Below are 16,367 nucleotides of genomic sequence, written 5' to 3' on the forward strand. Positions count from 1 at the left end.
AGCAGGTGGTGGATTGGGCCTATGTGGTGAAGGTAGAGCCAGCCTAATTTGCTCCTGGGAGGCATGAGGGAAATTAAGGCCAGTGTGGAGATTTCTGTTCAGAGCCACTCAAAGGATGGTGGTGCCTCGTGGTGATGAAGCCCAGGAAGCTGGGAAAAGCAGGTGGGGGTTGGGAGGCACGTCGGGTTTGAGACACCCTATTAGGACTCCCCGTGAGATGTCAAGCAGATAGATCTATGAGTTCGGAGCTCAGGGGCGAAGTCTGGGCTGAGATATAAATTTGGAAGTCATCAGCATACAGATGATATTTAAAGCCTGCAACAGTTCACCAACCCGCCCCCCTTCCCTAACTTAATCATTCCTAGGACGGCACATTTTCAAAATATCGGGGACCAGGAGAGCCTGTTATCCCCACGCCAGCCCTTGCAAATATGCCTTCTTGATCTTGGCCATGAAAACATAATCATTGGGCTTTAAAAATCACAGTCAGGAAAGTTCAAGCAAGTATGTGAAGTCACAGAATTTATTATTCAGAATATCCCTATGCTGTGGATCTTTCCAGCTCCCTGGAGACAGAAGTTTCCTGGAAGCTCCCCTTGCCGCATTTTTATTCCTCCATTTGGGTGCCTCTCGTTCCCTCCTCAAGGCTTCACGGAGGCAGGCAGCCCTTGCTCCAGAGGCATTGAGCGCCCCAGCAGGAAGCAGCTGAGGGGGACTGTCCCACCTGCCACCGCGGGGACGGGGACCGCAGGGCCTGAGGGGCGTCTTACCCCTGCCCTCTTGGAAGGGCACTGCCTTCCCTGGCCAGAGTGCTGGGTTTCGTCCTTTCTGGGGGGGCACCAGGAGGGAGGTTGAAATTGGCCGGGAGACCAGCTCTTTCCTCGAGCGCCCCCAGCCATCCCAGCTGGAGGAGGCAGAGTCTAGCGAAGACGCGTGGAGAAGCGGGAATGGTCTTGGTCAGGCAGCTCCTGGGCGGCAGCTGCTGGCAAGGGTGCAAATGGCTGGCAGTGGGGAGGGATCCACGTTCAGACAGCCGAATGCTTCCCCCTGCCGAGGTGCCGGGGAGGCTGGAGGGGCCCGGAGCCGGCGGGAGCAGGTGTCTCCAGGCCACCTCCTCTCCTCCTCTTCCCTCCTTCCTGCCCCACGCCCCGAGCCTCTCGGAGTGGTGTTTTGGAAATATTTCCAGGCGCTTCAGCAATATCCTGCACTCTCTTCCCTTTCCCCCGGGAGCGACTGTCCGTGCGGGGAAGGTACTTGCTCCCAATCCAGCTAAATTGTTATTGACTTGTGTTCTCTGCGTTCCGCAAACATTTCACTCAGCCGTCACCAGCGAGGCCAGGAATCCCTGCTAGGGCTAACGGGGAAACCAGCTGTGCCAGGCCATTTCTCCTGCTCTTCCTCATCGATCACAGAATTAAACTGACAGAAGGAGAATTTCAGAGCGACTTGGGAGGGGAAGGGGCCGGGCCCGGATTGGACGGGGTTTCGGGGACCTGGGGACCAGAGTGCCGGAAAGAGGGGTGGGAGGAGGGTGGGCTTCCCTCCAGGGTTGTGGCTGGTGGCAGGGGGCAGCCGATTTTGCTTCTGAGTTGTCGGTTGGCCCAGGCCACAGAAACCCACGAAAAGCAAGACAGACGGGGAGGTTTTTGTTCCCGCTTCGTGGCCACGAGTGAGACTAGCGGGGTTCTGTAGACAGAGAAGAGAGAGACCATAAATCAGAGGCTGCGCAGGTGAGCTCTCAACTGAGCTCAGCCGCAGATCTTTATTTTGCCTATAAATTTTTTTTTTTTAAATGAATGGCCACTATTTTGCTATCAGAAGATTTGACCTGAAAAATCAAGATTCTGGCTTCTGGAGAAATCGGTTCTGACCACCCTGGTGCTACGGGCCCATAGGGCATCTGGGCCGAGTTGCCACAGTCCGCGGCCCACCCTGTCGTCTCCCCTCCCGTGCCTGCCTAGCCGCTTGAGGCCCACACACGTCCATATCCAGTGCAGGCTTCCTTCCAGCTTGGCCCCCGAGGACACATCCTCCCTTCCAGTCTCTACTCCCAGCCCAGGGCTGTACCAAGAGGAGGGGGACAGGAGGCTCGTGCCCATCAAGCCACTACTAGAAACGGAAAGATCCCTCCAGGCCCGAGGCAGGGGAGTGGGAGATGCCTTCCAGCTGTTCTGCCTCCTTTTCCTTTCTTTGTTCCACTGCAGTGAGTCACCTTCACCTGGCCACTCCTCGTCCTCCCCAGCCTGTACCCGCCTCTCCAGCATCTGTAACTAATGCAAACACATGCAGGACGGAGCCTGAAAGCCCCGGGGCTTAGTCCGGCCCCACAGCCCTGCAACGGGCTAAATCCACGATAATCCAGGCCCTGTGGATGGGGAGCTTCTGGGCCAGCTGCGTGGAACACACAGAGCGAGGGCCACCTTCAAGGCCGCACGCCGCCTCCTGCTTCCCAGCGAGGCAGAGCCCTTAGCACTGTGGTGACTCCTAAGGGCAGTGATCCTCAGTCTCGGGAGCCAGCGCCCACCCCCAGGCCATTCACATCAGAACCTCTGGGGGGCAGTCCCGGCCTCAGTAGTTTCTCGATTATTCTGTCGGGCAGCTGGGGATGAAGACCGCCGCTGTAGGTGGGTGGGGGCTCTGTTCGTGCCTTTTCTGTTGAGAGCTCTTTCCTGGGGGGGGGGGCATGCTAGTACCTCCACGGCAGAGCGGGCCACTGAGCCACGGGACCCTGGGCATCACCGGTGGGACTGGGGAAGTGTGGTCAGGTGACTTCCTTAGAGCCACTGCTCACCCGCAGCCTGTGGGGTTCCTCCCAGTGCACACCCAGCCTGCCGCTCAGAGCCAGCAGGTGCCTGGGACACGGAGGCCCAAGGAATACAGCGGTCCCCCTCTGCTTCTCAGCTCACCCTTAGCTGCCTGGGCCCTGCCCACCCTGGGGCCCCGACACGGCCACCGTGGCTGACCCCTTCAGAATATCCTTCGGAGTTTTTTTTTTAAAGATTTTATTTATTCGACAGAGAGGGAACACAAGCAGGGGGAGTGGGAGAGGGAGAAGCAGGCTTCCCGCTGAGCAGGGAGCCCAACGTGGGGCTCGATCCCAGGACCCTGGGATCGTGACCTGAGCCGAAGGCAGATGCTTAATGACTGAGCCACCCAGGCGCCCCTTTTTTAAGATTTTTATTTATTTGAGAGAGAGAGAGCATACAAGCGCAAGCAGGGGGAGAGGCAGAGGAAGAGGGAAAAGCAGACTCTCTGCTGAGCAGGGAGCCCGATGTGGGACTCGATCCCAGGACCCTGGGATCATGACCTGAGCCGAAGGCAGACGCTTAACGACTGAGCCACCCAGGCGCCCCGTCCTTCGGAGTTTTTTCCACGGCTGTGGCCCCAACCCCAGGCCTGGCAGGTAGCAGGTGCTCACGTTCAGGTGCGTTCATGGGCCCATGGTGGCCGGTCAGCCAGTTTCCGGAGAAACTAGAAATAGAGACTCTTGTGTAGCATCTCCCCTTTGTTTGCATATTAGTAACTAGCTTTTTAAATCTTAAATCATGTCGGCAAATTCAAACGCTCTATCTCGGGCCTGTCACGTGCGAGGCTTCCTTCGGTCACCTGTAGCCATGGTGTCCTGGTGTGGGCTCCCCAGGGGCAGACCCTAAGACGTGGAGTTGGCTACCAAGCAGATCACCTAGGAGGTGAGCCCAGGAAGCGCATGAGGAGTGGGGAGGAAACGAGGGGACCAGTCCGCCGGGGGTCGCAGGGAGCAGGCCCCACCGTAGGCAGCTGGTGCTCAGCCCACCGGGGCCCTCCAAGCTCTGTGTGGCACACACCTCAGAGCTGTCCCCCGGGAGTCGAGGGGGCTGGGACGTGTGTCCACCAACTCCCCATTAACACACCTCCCTGGGGGAGGGTTTCGCGGGGGCTCACGTCCCCAACACTTCCAGCCGGCCCCGGGCCAGGGCCACGCAAACCCCTGTGGGGAGACAGCCACTGACGTGTCCAGAGCCACGCGCTAGTGATGCAGGCGGCCACCAGGATGGGGCACCCACAGTGGCTCCAGCACCGGCCCAGGGCTACTATTTCTGCCCCCAGTGTGAAGAAGGGGGTGACCTGCCCGCAGGTCAGAATCCAGCAGCAGCGTCCGTCACCGAGCCTAAGATGGGCCAGCCTTCACTGAGCGCTCACTGCGCACCTGGTGCTGCTAGAAAGACTGGAGTATGTTTACCCTCCCGGAGCCCCAGGTGCCGTCCAAGCGGGCTACCGTTCAGTAAGTGCAGGGGCGCAGCAGAGAGACGCGAGGCTCCTTGCCCCAGGCGGCCCAGCCCCGAGCGGCGGGCCCCGATCCTGGCAGCCTGGCGCCAGCGTCCCCTGGCTGCCCACTCTGCTCCTCTCGGGGCCCTTTCAGGATTCCCTCGTACCCCGCTCTGCTCGCCCTCCTGGCGGCCCCCCACCCACCGCTCGCGCCTTTCTGTCCGCCTGCCTGTGCCTTCCACACGGGGCGACAGCGCCAGGCGGGGCCGGGAGAGAGACGCGGGCTGGCATTCTGTCAAGGAATTAATTGAAAAATAAAATCATTAGATGGGAACTCCAGAAATGCAAAATGGTGGTTGGAGGAGGGGGGGTGGGGAGGGGGGCAGGACTGGGGGGTTGTTGGGGGACGGCTGGGTTTTTTGTCAAGTTAATTTCTCGGGTATTGATGTTTGGTGACATTCACTTGTTGTTTATCTTCGGGTGCAGCTGTAATGCTGAAAGAAAATGCACAGCTTGTTTCGTTTATTTATTTTACACCTTTCTCCGGTTCTGCATTATGTTTGTTTGGTGAAAACCCACTGAGGCTTTTGATGTCGGAGAAGTGGGATTTCAGCAGCTGCTTCCCGCAAGCAGGGTGCTCCGCGCACAGGCAGGGCCGGCGGGCGGTGCTGGGTGTCGTGCGGTGGGCACTCGGGCCTGACGCATCCCCTGGGGGCGGGGGTTGGGGGCCGGACCCGAGCCAGATGCCCCAGGCCCACGAGAGCAGTCACGGCTCCCGAGTGCCGAGCCCTTAGCTTACCGGGCTCCGTGCACAGACTCGCTGATGCTCACGGCTGCCCTGGGAGACGGGTCCTGGTCTCATCTCCCAGGTACAGACGAGGAAACCGACACCCAGGGAGCTGAAGTGACTTGTCCAAGGTCACTGAGCCATTAGGCGGCAGAGCTGGGACCTCAGATTGTCTGACCTGCAAGACCATGGAGTTAGCCAGTCGCTGACCTGCTTCCTATGCCGCTCGCCCCGCAGGAGTCAGTGGATCCCCCTGTTTTCCAACCTGGGGTGGGGAATGGGTACCGTACCTTCTTCCGCCTTTACAAACCAAACGTTTTCATTCATTTACCCAATAGCTATTCGTTGACCACCTACTATGTACTGGCCGTCCTATGACAGTCCCCGCCCTGTTGGCACCCACTGCCTCCCCACCCCCCCGCCCGAGGGCGCGCAGCTGGGGAAGTGCCAAAGCCAAGTGTGTGTGATCCTAAGGCCAGACGTGGTGACCACGCACCTATCTCAGTGTCAGGCTCCTGTGCGGCCTTGGCCGTGCCCTCCGCCCCGAGTCGGGGCCCCTGAGAGACGGCGCATGGCACAACCCAGACAGCATGTGCGGCCTGCAAACAGGACAACTGAGGCCGAACCCCGGGGCGGCCTTGTGGTAGCTGGGGGCCTTGGGGGGCTGCGCTTCGCCCTGCACCTCCATCTCCCCAGCTGTGAAGTGGGGGTGATGACACCCCTTCCTGCAGGGGGTTCCTGAGACTCAGCCAAGGCGCTGCCTGTGTGTCCCTCTGCCGGCTGCATCCTCCTCCCTCTGGGCCTCAGTTTCCCCAGCCAGATGACCCCTCGGGTGCCTCCCAACCCTGCCCCTGTTTGTTGTATTGCAATAGCCCACCACCTGTCCGTTGCCCCAGGGCCTCCTGTAGGATTGGCCCCGCTGCCTGTCCCGGGAGGGGGAGCTGAGGCTCGGAGGGGCGGAGGTCCCGCCGCCACCGGGGAGGGGAAGCATAGGATTGGAGCCCAGCTCTGGGTGGCATGGGTTCTCTCGTTCTGCCACGCTGTGTCGCTGGATGTTTGGCTCTTAAGTGATTGTCAATGGCCGCAGAGGAGGAGTGTCTGGTACCCAGTGACTCAGAGGGAAGGCGGGCGGGCGGCCGAGGACAGGGCCGGCATCCCAGGCACAGGCATGGACGAACTGGTTCACAAGTCTCTAGGACAGCGAGGCCTGCTCCCAGGCAGACTGAGCATGGCTGGCGGCCGCGGGGCCGCGGGGCCGAGTTGAGAGGTGCCCGCTGGTTCAGAGGGTGGGAGATGCCGTGAAGCCGTGAGCGCAGCCACCTGCCGGTAGTGAGACGAGCACAGCGGCGTGAGAGGGCCGGAGCTGGGCGTCAGCTGGGTCGTGGCCACGTTTACATTGTCACCTCCTCCCAGGAAGCCGCCCTGACAGCCCACATGGAGCTAATGCTGCCCTGGCTTGTGGTTCTGGCTCCTTCTCCATCTCCCCTCACTGGCCTGTCCCGCTCACTGCCAGGCCCGGCCCAGAGCAGGCACTGCCCAGTCTCTGCTGTGAGCGGACGAAAACGTGAACGGAGGTGGTTAAAGTCTGCTTTTGGTCCGGCGCCTGCTTCTTTGTGTCCTTCAGCAACCTGAGCTCTTCAGTCTCATCTGTCCCTGCCATCCGTCCATTCGGCCAACAAGTACTCTCTGAGCATCTGCCGTGTGCCGCGCACTGTTCTGGGCCTCGGGGGTGCGGGCCTTGACCGTGCAGACAGACGCCCCTTCCTCCTGGAGCCGGCATCCCAGTGGGGGAGGCCGACAGTAAGCCGCACAGTAAAACACAGGGGTGGATGCTGCAGAGGAGCACGGACAGGGAAGGAGGGCAGGGGCGCTGGGGGGCCTTGTGGTTTTAAACAAGGAGATCAGGGAGACCTCCCTGAAAAGGTGAGGCCCCCGCATGGCTCCCGGGGAAGGAGCACTCCAGGCAGAGGGAACAGCAGATGCGAGGCCCGGAGGTGGGAGAGGTGGGGGCCAGCAACCAGGAAAGGACCCTGGGTGGCAGTCGCTGCGTGCACGCGTGTCTGTGTGCGTGCATGTCTGTGTGCATGCGTGTCCGTGTGCATGCGTGTCCGTGCGCGTGCATGCCTGCAGGGGTGAGTGTAACCGGAAGCTCAGAGGTGACGGGCCCCCCCTGCGTGGCCTGGCGGCCGTCCTGACGGCTTCGGCTTCTCCCCAGGTGAGACAGCACCATGGAGGCGGAGAAAAGGAGCCACAGGTGCTGATCCCCTGGGTGCCCCTCGAGAGTGGACTCTGGGACGGAGGGCGGAGTAGGCTTCCGCCGTCCTGCAGGCCAGAGATACCCCAGACTTGGGGTGGAGGTCCGAGGCGGAGGTGGGTGGGGGCAAAACTGGCTGAGAGCTTGAGCCCCAGGAGGCGTAGGCAGAAACCGGCCCCCCTGCCAGTGCCTCAGAGCGGTCAGGCAGCGGGGAAGACGAGAGACGCTCTGAAGGTCAAGGCCACGGCTCCACCGCCCGGCCCAGGAGCTCGCACCCCCGTTGTTAGTAACTAGGAGGGGGCATCCGTGACGGGCTCACAGGCCCTATTTTGCTGCTCTTCTATTTCCCGGCTCCCATTACCTGCCCACAAATTCAATTTCCAGAGGCCATTGTGCACCTCCAAAGCCTGGCAATTGTAAGGAAACCAAGAGCGTTGAGGAGGCAGCGAGGAGAGGAGGCGTGTGTCTGAGCCAGGGGCTACCGCCCCTACCCCCCAGCCCGTCCTGTCCCCTCTTCCTTTCCATGACTAACAATGATGGATACAGGCCTGCAGGCTCCGGGGGGGGGGGGGGGAGCGGGCAGCCTCCCACAGCTTCCCCAGCCTCTCTGCGTCCCCGCCTTCCCGCTCCATTCACTTCTCCCCTCATCGGGCACACATTAGTGAGCACCCATTAGGTGTCAGGCCGTGTGCGGAGGCAGGGGACATGGCAGTGAATGGGACAGCTCCGTTCCCAAACGAAGAAGTGCCACGATAGCAGGTGGGGGGGGGCGTCTGAGGAGGGGGCGCAGGAGCTGGGACTCAAACACAGGGGATCGGCCCTGTAGGTGCAGAGGTCTCACAGTTGGAGGGGCCAGCTCAATCATGCCACTAGAGGACTCAGGATTCCCTCGCCCTGCCTTGCAAAGCCATAGGAGCTTGAGACCCCAAGCGATAGCACCTGTTCTAGAAGGTTTGCTCAGGCTGCTGTGTGGAGACTGGACCCAGCTGTGTGGGGGTGGCAGGAACAGGGATTCGGGTGAAAGTGCCTGGATCAGGCAGGTAGCCGTGCAGAAGATGAGACAGAGTCAGTGCCCCGGTCACCTTGGGAGGAACATGGTGAAGAAACAGGTTCAGAGAGGCCAAGTCACTAGCCCAGGACCTTCTCCAAGAGGCCCAGGATTCTGCATGTCTGGGCCAGGGGCCGGGCTGGGCTCTGGAGAGACCCACGTGAGACACATGCCCTCGGGAGCCCCCGGCCTAGTGGGGAGTTGAGACAAAGGATCACAGGGCTGTTTGTCCCCCTGGAAGACTTCATGGAGGAGGTGTTGTTTGAGGACAGGATTGGGGCGGCCAGGCCTGAGCCCAGCCTCCCCCTGCCACATCCCTCCCGGGAAGGCCAAGGGGACCAGCTCACCTTCTCCTGCCCCCCTCTGTCTCCCTGGCACTCCCTAGCCAGCACCGGAGACTCCCATGAGACGGGAGACTGTGGCTTTGGCGTCGCTTCGGTTTAAATCCTGCCTCCAGCACTTCTAGCTAAGTAACCTTAGACTTAACGCTGTTTGCGGCTCAGCTCCCTCCCCTGTAAGAGGCAATCATCATACATACCTGCAGGATTGGTGAGAGGAGTAGGGCTGTAGCACATAGTAGGTCCTCAGTAGTGTTTGGGGCCCAGAGGGACTATGTGTGCTGAGCCCAATGTGCGTTCTGGTCATGCTGTGCGTCTGCACCCCCTTCCCCTCTCCTCACAGAGAACTCCTCTGCATCCTTCAAAGTCCAAGTCAAATAGCCCCTCCTCTCCAGAGCCACCTCGTATTGTTCTTCCCTCCGTGCCTCCCCTGGAATCTCGGAGCATGATTTCACCCAACATTTATTGAGCACCCGCTGTATCAGCCGCCTACTATACCATTAAGAGTCTGCAACCTCTAGGAAAGCCGCAGAAGCTTCTACTTGTTTCCCCAGTGATTGCCCTCCCTTGACCCATCCTCTCTGAAGGTGTTACGCTCCCTGCAAGGCAGGCAGAGATCATCAACCTCTGAGCTGCCAGGAGAGGCCTTCCTCACTCCCTTCCTAAACGGAGCCGTTTCCTCTGCGGGTGGAAGCCGGGGAGGGGGTGGCAGGCCGAGCCGGAGAGGCAGCCCCTGGTGAAGCTGGAGACTGACTGTCCGTGTTTCTCTCTCCTCTCTCGTGTTTTCTCTTCCGCGTTGGCTTCTGGTCCCTCGTGCCCCCTCCTCTGGCTCGCTCTCCTCCCTCCCGGTGCCTTGTTTCCTCTCTCGCCTCCCCGCCCTCCATTTTGCTCATCCCGGTCCCTCTCCCTTCCTGCCATTTCTCTCTTCCCGCCTCCCACCCCTCTCGGCTGTTCTTTCCTCCTCTCTTGCCATCTGGGCTCCCACAGAGCCCCCGAAGAAAAAGCGGTCTGTGGTGTTGGACGAGATCCTGGAGCATCTGGAAGACAGTGAAAACGACAGTGAGGAGCAAACCCTTCAGCTGCGAGCTGGCACCGAGAGGGTACGTGGCTCCAGGGCCCTGGGGACTGGGGACAGCCGCTCCGGCTTCTGCGCTCCCGCCATGTGGGCTGGGAAGGGGGGGCGGGGAGCGCCGTTTTTGGGGTGCAGGTGGGAGTGCAGGCGCCCCCACCCTGCCCCAGCCCGAGTTCAGAGGGGACAGTGTCCCGGGTGACACGTTCCAGCAGTCCCCACGCATCCGCTCTGTGCCCGGCACCCAAGGGCCAGGGGGCGGGCAAGACTCAGCCACGTTAGGAAGTCTCTCATGGCCACACCAGGACCTGGAAGCTGCAAGAACAAACTGCGTCCCCCCCAGCCTGGCCGTCCGCTGCTCCCAGACAGGAGACAGGGCCCCACCTTGCTGGTCGGCAGGTCGGGGCACAGAGGGACTCGGGGGCTCGCTCCTGCACAGCTGTGCTGTCGGGGCAGGAAGCCCCCTCTCCACCCCACACAGGCTGGGGGCCCCGGCCCAGTTACCTAATCTCCCTGGGCCCAGTGTCTGCCTCGCAAACTGTTCCCATCGCGTACGGTTTTAGTGAGAAAAACACGCGGCGTTAATCCATGAAATACCCCAGCTGCGGTGGAAGACCGGCTCAGAAGCTTCTGTTCTTACCCTCCCCTACAGGGCTGCTAGCTGGAGTTCCCACCTACGGCCATCTGCGGGAGTGCTCACAGCTGGGGACCTGGCCTCTGTCCTGCCCCAGGGGGCTTTGAGCCCTGGTTTGACCACCAGGGGCTGACCCCAGGGCTGGGGAAGCCGCCGAGCCGCTCACGAAGCCCAGATGCCAGCCGGTTGAGCCTAAGATGCGTCTCTGATGGCGGGTATCCCCTACTCACGGGTGGAGGACTCTGTGAAATGCATCCCAGCCCCATCGAAAGGCTTATCCCACGCTTGGGGCGCCCGAGTGCACACACCTACTCCAGCCTGCAAATACAGCCTCCCCCAGGGGGAGGGCCAGGAGGCAGGCTGGTGGGGAGGAAGGAGCCGCTCGATCCTCTGACCTGGGTCTGAATCCCAGCCTCACCGTTCCCAGCTGTGCAGCCTCAGACCAGTGAGGTCCGCTCTGACCCTCAGCTCCTCTTCCTGTCCAGTGGGGGTGGTATTGTGCCTTCCTGATGTGTGTCTACCTCAGTCAATCCAAGTACAGCCCAGAGGAAATGCCCATCAGCACTTCTGTTTACTTCTTAATTTGGCACCTCTGGCTGGGGCTCCAGGTGAGAGTCCGGGAACCTTCTGACTTTGCATAGAACTTGGTCTGTGCGTTTTGGAGGAAGGAGGTTCCAGTCTTCATCCGGTTTGCAGAGTGGCCTGGAACCCAAGCAAAGTTCCACGGCGCCGGGAGCTGTGTGAGGCTCAGCACACTCCCCACTTCCCACGGGGCAGGCGCTTCCTAGTCAGTCCTGCCTCCTCCCTGGGAAGGAACAGAGGCAAAAGGCCAAACCCAGAGTGGCTCGCTCCCCGGCTTCTGCAGGCTGTGCCCACAGACATCAGGTGTGAGCACCGCGTGTAGGTGGGGGCTCTACGGCGGGGTCAGTGTCAGACCTCACCCCGGCCAGCCCCTCAGGTGACCGTGGGTCTTGGGGGTGACTGGGGCCCCCCACGCCATTCCTCCCCCCCGCTCGTCCTGTGCAGGGGCCCGTGGGTCTTTCTGGTTGAACACGCAGTCCGTATCCACATTGCCACACCCGCCAGAGCCAGGCCGATGGTGGGGGTGTAGTCACCCCACTGGAGGTCATCAGACTCGTGAGCCTGGCACACAAGGGGGCCTCATTGGCACCCACTTACCTGACTCGGACGACAGTACTAGAACGTTCCCAGGGCAGGATCCGCCAACTCCTGCAGCCTGGTATTGGGTGCCAAGCACAAGCTCTCCAGCCTGGGAGACCGGGTCCCCTTCCCTCCTTCCTGCCCCACCTGGCCTCTCTGCCCCCCACCCTGGGGGCTCACTGTCTGGAGATCTTAGGGTGCCCCATCACCCCCCCTTCATTCCACCAAGGACGTCCATGGGGTATGCCACCCTCATCTCTCTTCCCCTAACCAAGGAGCACTGCCTTCTCCACAAGCAGCCAGAGGGATCCAGCTGGATCTGTGCACCAGATTATGGAAGTCATAGCTTAAAACCCTTCAGGGTCCCCCACACACTTGGAATTAAGTCACGCTCCTCACCCAGTAAGAAGGCCCTGCCACTCGTCCCTCCCTGACTTTGTGCTGGCCTTTCCAGTGCACTCCCACCCCAGGGCCTTTGCACTTGCTCTTCCCTCTGCCTGGGACCCCCTTCCCCCACATCTTTCCTGACTCTTTTTTTTTTAATCTCCCCTTTGAGATCTTAGTTTAAATTCTTGTTCCTCACCCAGAGACAGTCCCTTACCACTTTATCAGAAGTAGCTACATTCTGCTCCTCTCCCGTGCCCAGACCTGCGCCCACACCCCTGTCTCAGACGTCCCTACCCCTGTTCCTTTCAGTCACAGCACTTAGTGCAGGGAGTGGCCCAAGCCCTGTCCCTTCCCCTTTGAAAATGACTGCCACCTTGAATGACCAGGAGGTACTCACACAATCGTAATTCTATATAGGAACCGCCACTGTTGTGATGATTCTGGAAGGAGGTAAAGCACGGCTAGGTAATGGTCAGGTGAAGCTAGGTAAAGTACACCGGCGCAGAGGAGGGATTCCGCCTCTCCTCCCCGGAGGAAGGGGAGCTGCCTGGAAGCTGCAGAAGGGAGCTTGCGGGGAGGAGTTAGAAGTGACAATAGGGGGCACCTGGGGGGCTCAGTCCTTAAGCATCTGCGTTCGTTCGGCTCAGGTCATGATCTCAGAGTCCTGGAATCGAGCCCCACATCGGGCTCCCTGCTCAGCGGGGAATCTGCCTCTCCCTCTGACCCTCCCCCCGCCACTGTGCTCACTTGTGCACACATGCTCTCTTTCTCTCTCTCTCTCTCTCTCTAGCAAAAAATAAAGTCTTTAAAAAAAAGAAGTGACACTAGAACTTAAGTCGATCTAGGAAAGAACTGTGAGGAATAAACCATGGGGTTAGGTGAGCATCCTCATGCACGTGTAGACTCAGCCATTTCTCACAGGGATCTGTGGGCCCCGGGCGGTCAGGGGGAGCTAGGAAGAGGTGCTGGCGGCTGGACAGGGCCGGGGGGGACGGCAGGGCCAGAGGGGGCACCTGAGCTGACAAGGCTGTGGGGCTGGCCGTTTGCAGAGGCAGGAGCTGGAACCCCGCCCCCCCCGTGTGCCCTACGGCCATACACACGCACGCACGCGCGCGTGCGCGCGCGCACACACACACACACACACGAACGCTGGCTCTGATTCTCGGGGCACTATCGGGCATCTGGGGGCTGGTGGAGGAGAGAAGCCAGGGCATTCCTCCCCCTCCCTGGGTCCCGTGCCGGGTCCCCACCAAGGGTCCAGCCCTGGACTCTGGTAACACCGCTGCCTCCCCGAGAGCCTCCAGTTGGGGGGCGTCGTCACCCCCTGGCCTCCGGCTCTGCCTGAAATCCCCTCTCTGGAACTGCCTGACAGGCACAGTGAGGAGAGGGGGAGCTGCGGGGGCCTGCCTGCAGGGAGGCAGGGAGGAGGCCCGGACGGAAGCAAGGTGGGAGGCCAGGAGTTTGGTTGGTCTGTGCACACGGGGCTCTAGAAGGCTGAGCAGACGGAGACCCCGGGGAACTGCAGAAGCTTGGCGGGTCTACGGGGGCAGCCATGGGCGTGAGTCCCGAGGAACCCTGAAGGGTAGGAAGGACATGGGGCCGGCCTCAGGGAAGGAGGAGAGGCCACCGAGGCCCCTGGGCCTGGCTGGGGGAAAGTCCTGTACAGACAGCCCAGGGTGAGGAGGGTCCTGGCTCCTGCCTGCAGGTGGAAGACGGGGGATTAGTCAGGGGGTCTCACAGAGCTCAGTGAGAGTGGGGTGTACTGCAGCTGGAGGGTGGGCAGAACCCACGGGCCCTGGTTCCAGGAAGACCTGGGGGGGGTGGGAATCTCGGCCGCACCACCCACTGCTTGTGCAACCTGCACCCAGGGTCTCAGCGTCTCCTGCCTCAATTTCCATATTTTTAAAATGGGTACGAGAAGAATTTTGGCCTGGTAGGATTTTTTTGAAAATTAAATGAAAGATCATGGGTGGGAAGCATTTAGCAGACTATGGCAAGCCTAGGGGATACTAAATCGTGGCTATCATGATCGTTGCCATCATTTAACGAAGAGGAAAGCGTGGGGCATTACACCCGCGGATGCCCCAGGAAGTCAGAGCCCGGCGTGCTCACAGCAGGCCTGCTGGGCCCACCTCAGAAAAATGGGGCAGGATGGGGAGTCCCCGCATCCAGGAAGGTGGCCTGGAGAGGGTGCCCTCTGCCCACAAGCCCCAAAGCAGGCTAAGCGGGAACATCGTTCAGCTGGTCATTCCGTGCACAAAGCCAGACCGAAGATGAGCTGACGGTTGCCAGGGAGCGTTTGGGAAACAAGTGAGACCTTCCCCAGGCCCTGGTATGGCTGGGTCTCTTCCCAACACTGCAGTCCGGGGGGGGTCACCCACAGGCAGGGGTGCCCCTGTCACGGTAGAACCGTCTGTTCTGAGAGCCGAGCTCCAGCCCCTGGGTCAGCACTTGTAGACCAGGCCCCAGACTTCGTCGTGTGAGGAAGGGCTCTTGCCGGCGCCCAGGCGGCCGGGGGCCCTGGCCACAGGCAGCAGCCACCATCAGCACATGGAGCAGGAAGGGGCGTCCGCAAGGCCAGCCACTCATCCTCAGCCCGTGTATTCATTCATCAAACACTAGCAGGGCGCCGGGGGATTCGAGGCCAGAAACTAGATCCACATGTGGGTCCATGTCCTGGGCTTGAAGACCCACATGGACGGCCAAAACAATCTCTAGTGGCCCTCGCCCGCCTGTTTTCCGTCCTTCTCTTTTGCTGCCTCCTCGGCTTGCTTTTTTCGTCTTTTGTGGCCGGGCCGGCTCGCAGCCCCTGTCTGTGCTCTGCAGCATCTAGGAAAGGATTAGTGCAAGCCGAGCATGCAAGCTTTGGTGAACAGAGCCGAGTTTGGTTTCAACATCTAATTCAATTTGTTCTGCCGAGATTGAAATATGAAATGGTTGCCAGTCAAACGTTCAAAGGATGGGGAAGGGAGAGTGAACGCCTGCTGAAATTTAAATTTTAATGAAAATGACTTTAACCCTTTGGTGCATGCACCTTGCAGAAATAGAGCACATTCTCCCCTCCTGCGGAAGGTCCCCCCTCCCCGCTTCTCTTTTGCAGAGCTTCCCTAAGACTATGTAGCGCTTTTTTTTTTTTCCGGAAATATTGTTAATAAAAGATTAACGGAATACTTGCTTCATAAGACACTCCCAGGAGTGTCACAGCCAGGTCCTAGACGTGTGGAAGGTGGAGCCCATGGGACGGACGGAGTTCCAGCTCTGAGGTTTGCAAAGCCAGGGTTGACCCCATGGTTTGGGGCTTGTGCAATGGGAAGAAAGAAGTGAGCCTGTGCTGGAGTTGGCCTGGGGGACGCCAGGAGTTGGGGTGTAAATGTGCATTGTGTTGGAGATGACCATAAGCCGTCAGGTGGAGATGAAGAGCTTCAAGTTCACCAGAGAGGGCTGGGCCAAAGGCATAATGGGAAATCATCTGCTTTTCTGTAAGAAATCTAAGAAGCAGGGCGCCTGGGTGGCTCAGTCGATGAAGCATCTGCCTTCGGCTCAGGTCATGATCCTGGGGTCCTGGGATCGAGCCCCACATCGGGCTCCCTGCTCAGCGGGGAGTCTGCTTCTCCCTCTCCCTCTGCCCATTCCCCCTGCTTGTGCTTGAGCCCCCTCTCTGTCTCTGTCAAATAAATAAATAGAATCTTCAAAAAAAAAAAAAAAAAGAAATCTAAGAAGCAATGTGGGGGACTCAGAGCGCCACGTAGGCAGAGCCAGTAAATCGTAGCTCAAAGCTCAGAACTTTCAAGTTCATTTTTAAGCCACCCCTAGACAGTTCCAAACTCTCTTGGCCACAGGACCCCCTTTTCCAAACAAAAGCTTTATGCAGAACCCCAACATAGAAAACAACAGAACTGCTCTGTTCAAAATCAGGGTGTGAGGCCTGGCCCCCCCACATATTCATCTTCCACCTCAACACTCCAAGGTTTGAAGACCCAAGGTAACATGTAAACGTGACTCACAAAGCATGGTGTGCAGGCTTCAGGGGTCACGAGAAGATTTTAGCCCAGGGGCAAACTTGTAATGTATGAGTTTATTTTCACATGCATGTTGCAAATACAAATGCACAGCTAGCTCATCAAACCTACGATGTCACCAAACTCCTACGGAGGAGGTAAAAAAAAAACAAAAACAGTGTATGAGTGTAAAGGAAATTATTAGACCGTGAATATAGTAAAATGGAAGGGGTGAAGAAGAGCCATGAATGTTCTAAACCAGGGGTTGGCAAACTGCAGCCCGGGGGCCAGATCCAGCCACTGCCTGTCTGTGTAAAGTTTTATTGGCACACGGCCACGCCCACTGGTTTACATACGGTGCGTGCTGGTTTCCTGCTGCAGCAGCAGACTTGAATAATTGCAAGAGAGACTGTACCGCCTGCCAAGCCTGTAATACTTACCATCTG

General features: G+C 59.5%; 1 protein-coding gene across 1 annotated transcript in view; it reads left to right on the forward strand.

The window, feature by feature from the left end:
* RBM19 (RNA binding motif protein 19) overlaps positions 1–16,367 on the forward strand; it is a 128,848-nt gene that overhangs the window by 103,486 nt on the left and 8,995 nt on the right. Inside the window, exon 23 of the mRNA XM_081800951.1 lies at positions 9,660–9,772. Within this exon, the coding sequence (XP_081657077.1) occupies positions 9,660–9,772 (113 nt within the window). The remainder of the gene's footprint in view (positions 1–9,659; positions 9,773–16,367) is intronic.

Source organism: Leptonychotes weddellii, chromosome 13 (assembly GCF_054177405.1).
Source record: "Leptonychotes weddellii isolate Sample4059 chromosome 13, ASM5417740v2, whole genome shotgun sequence".
NCBI classification, from domain to species: Eukaryota; Metazoa; Chordata; class Mammalia; order Carnivora; family Phocidae; genus Leptonychotes; species Leptonychotes weddellii.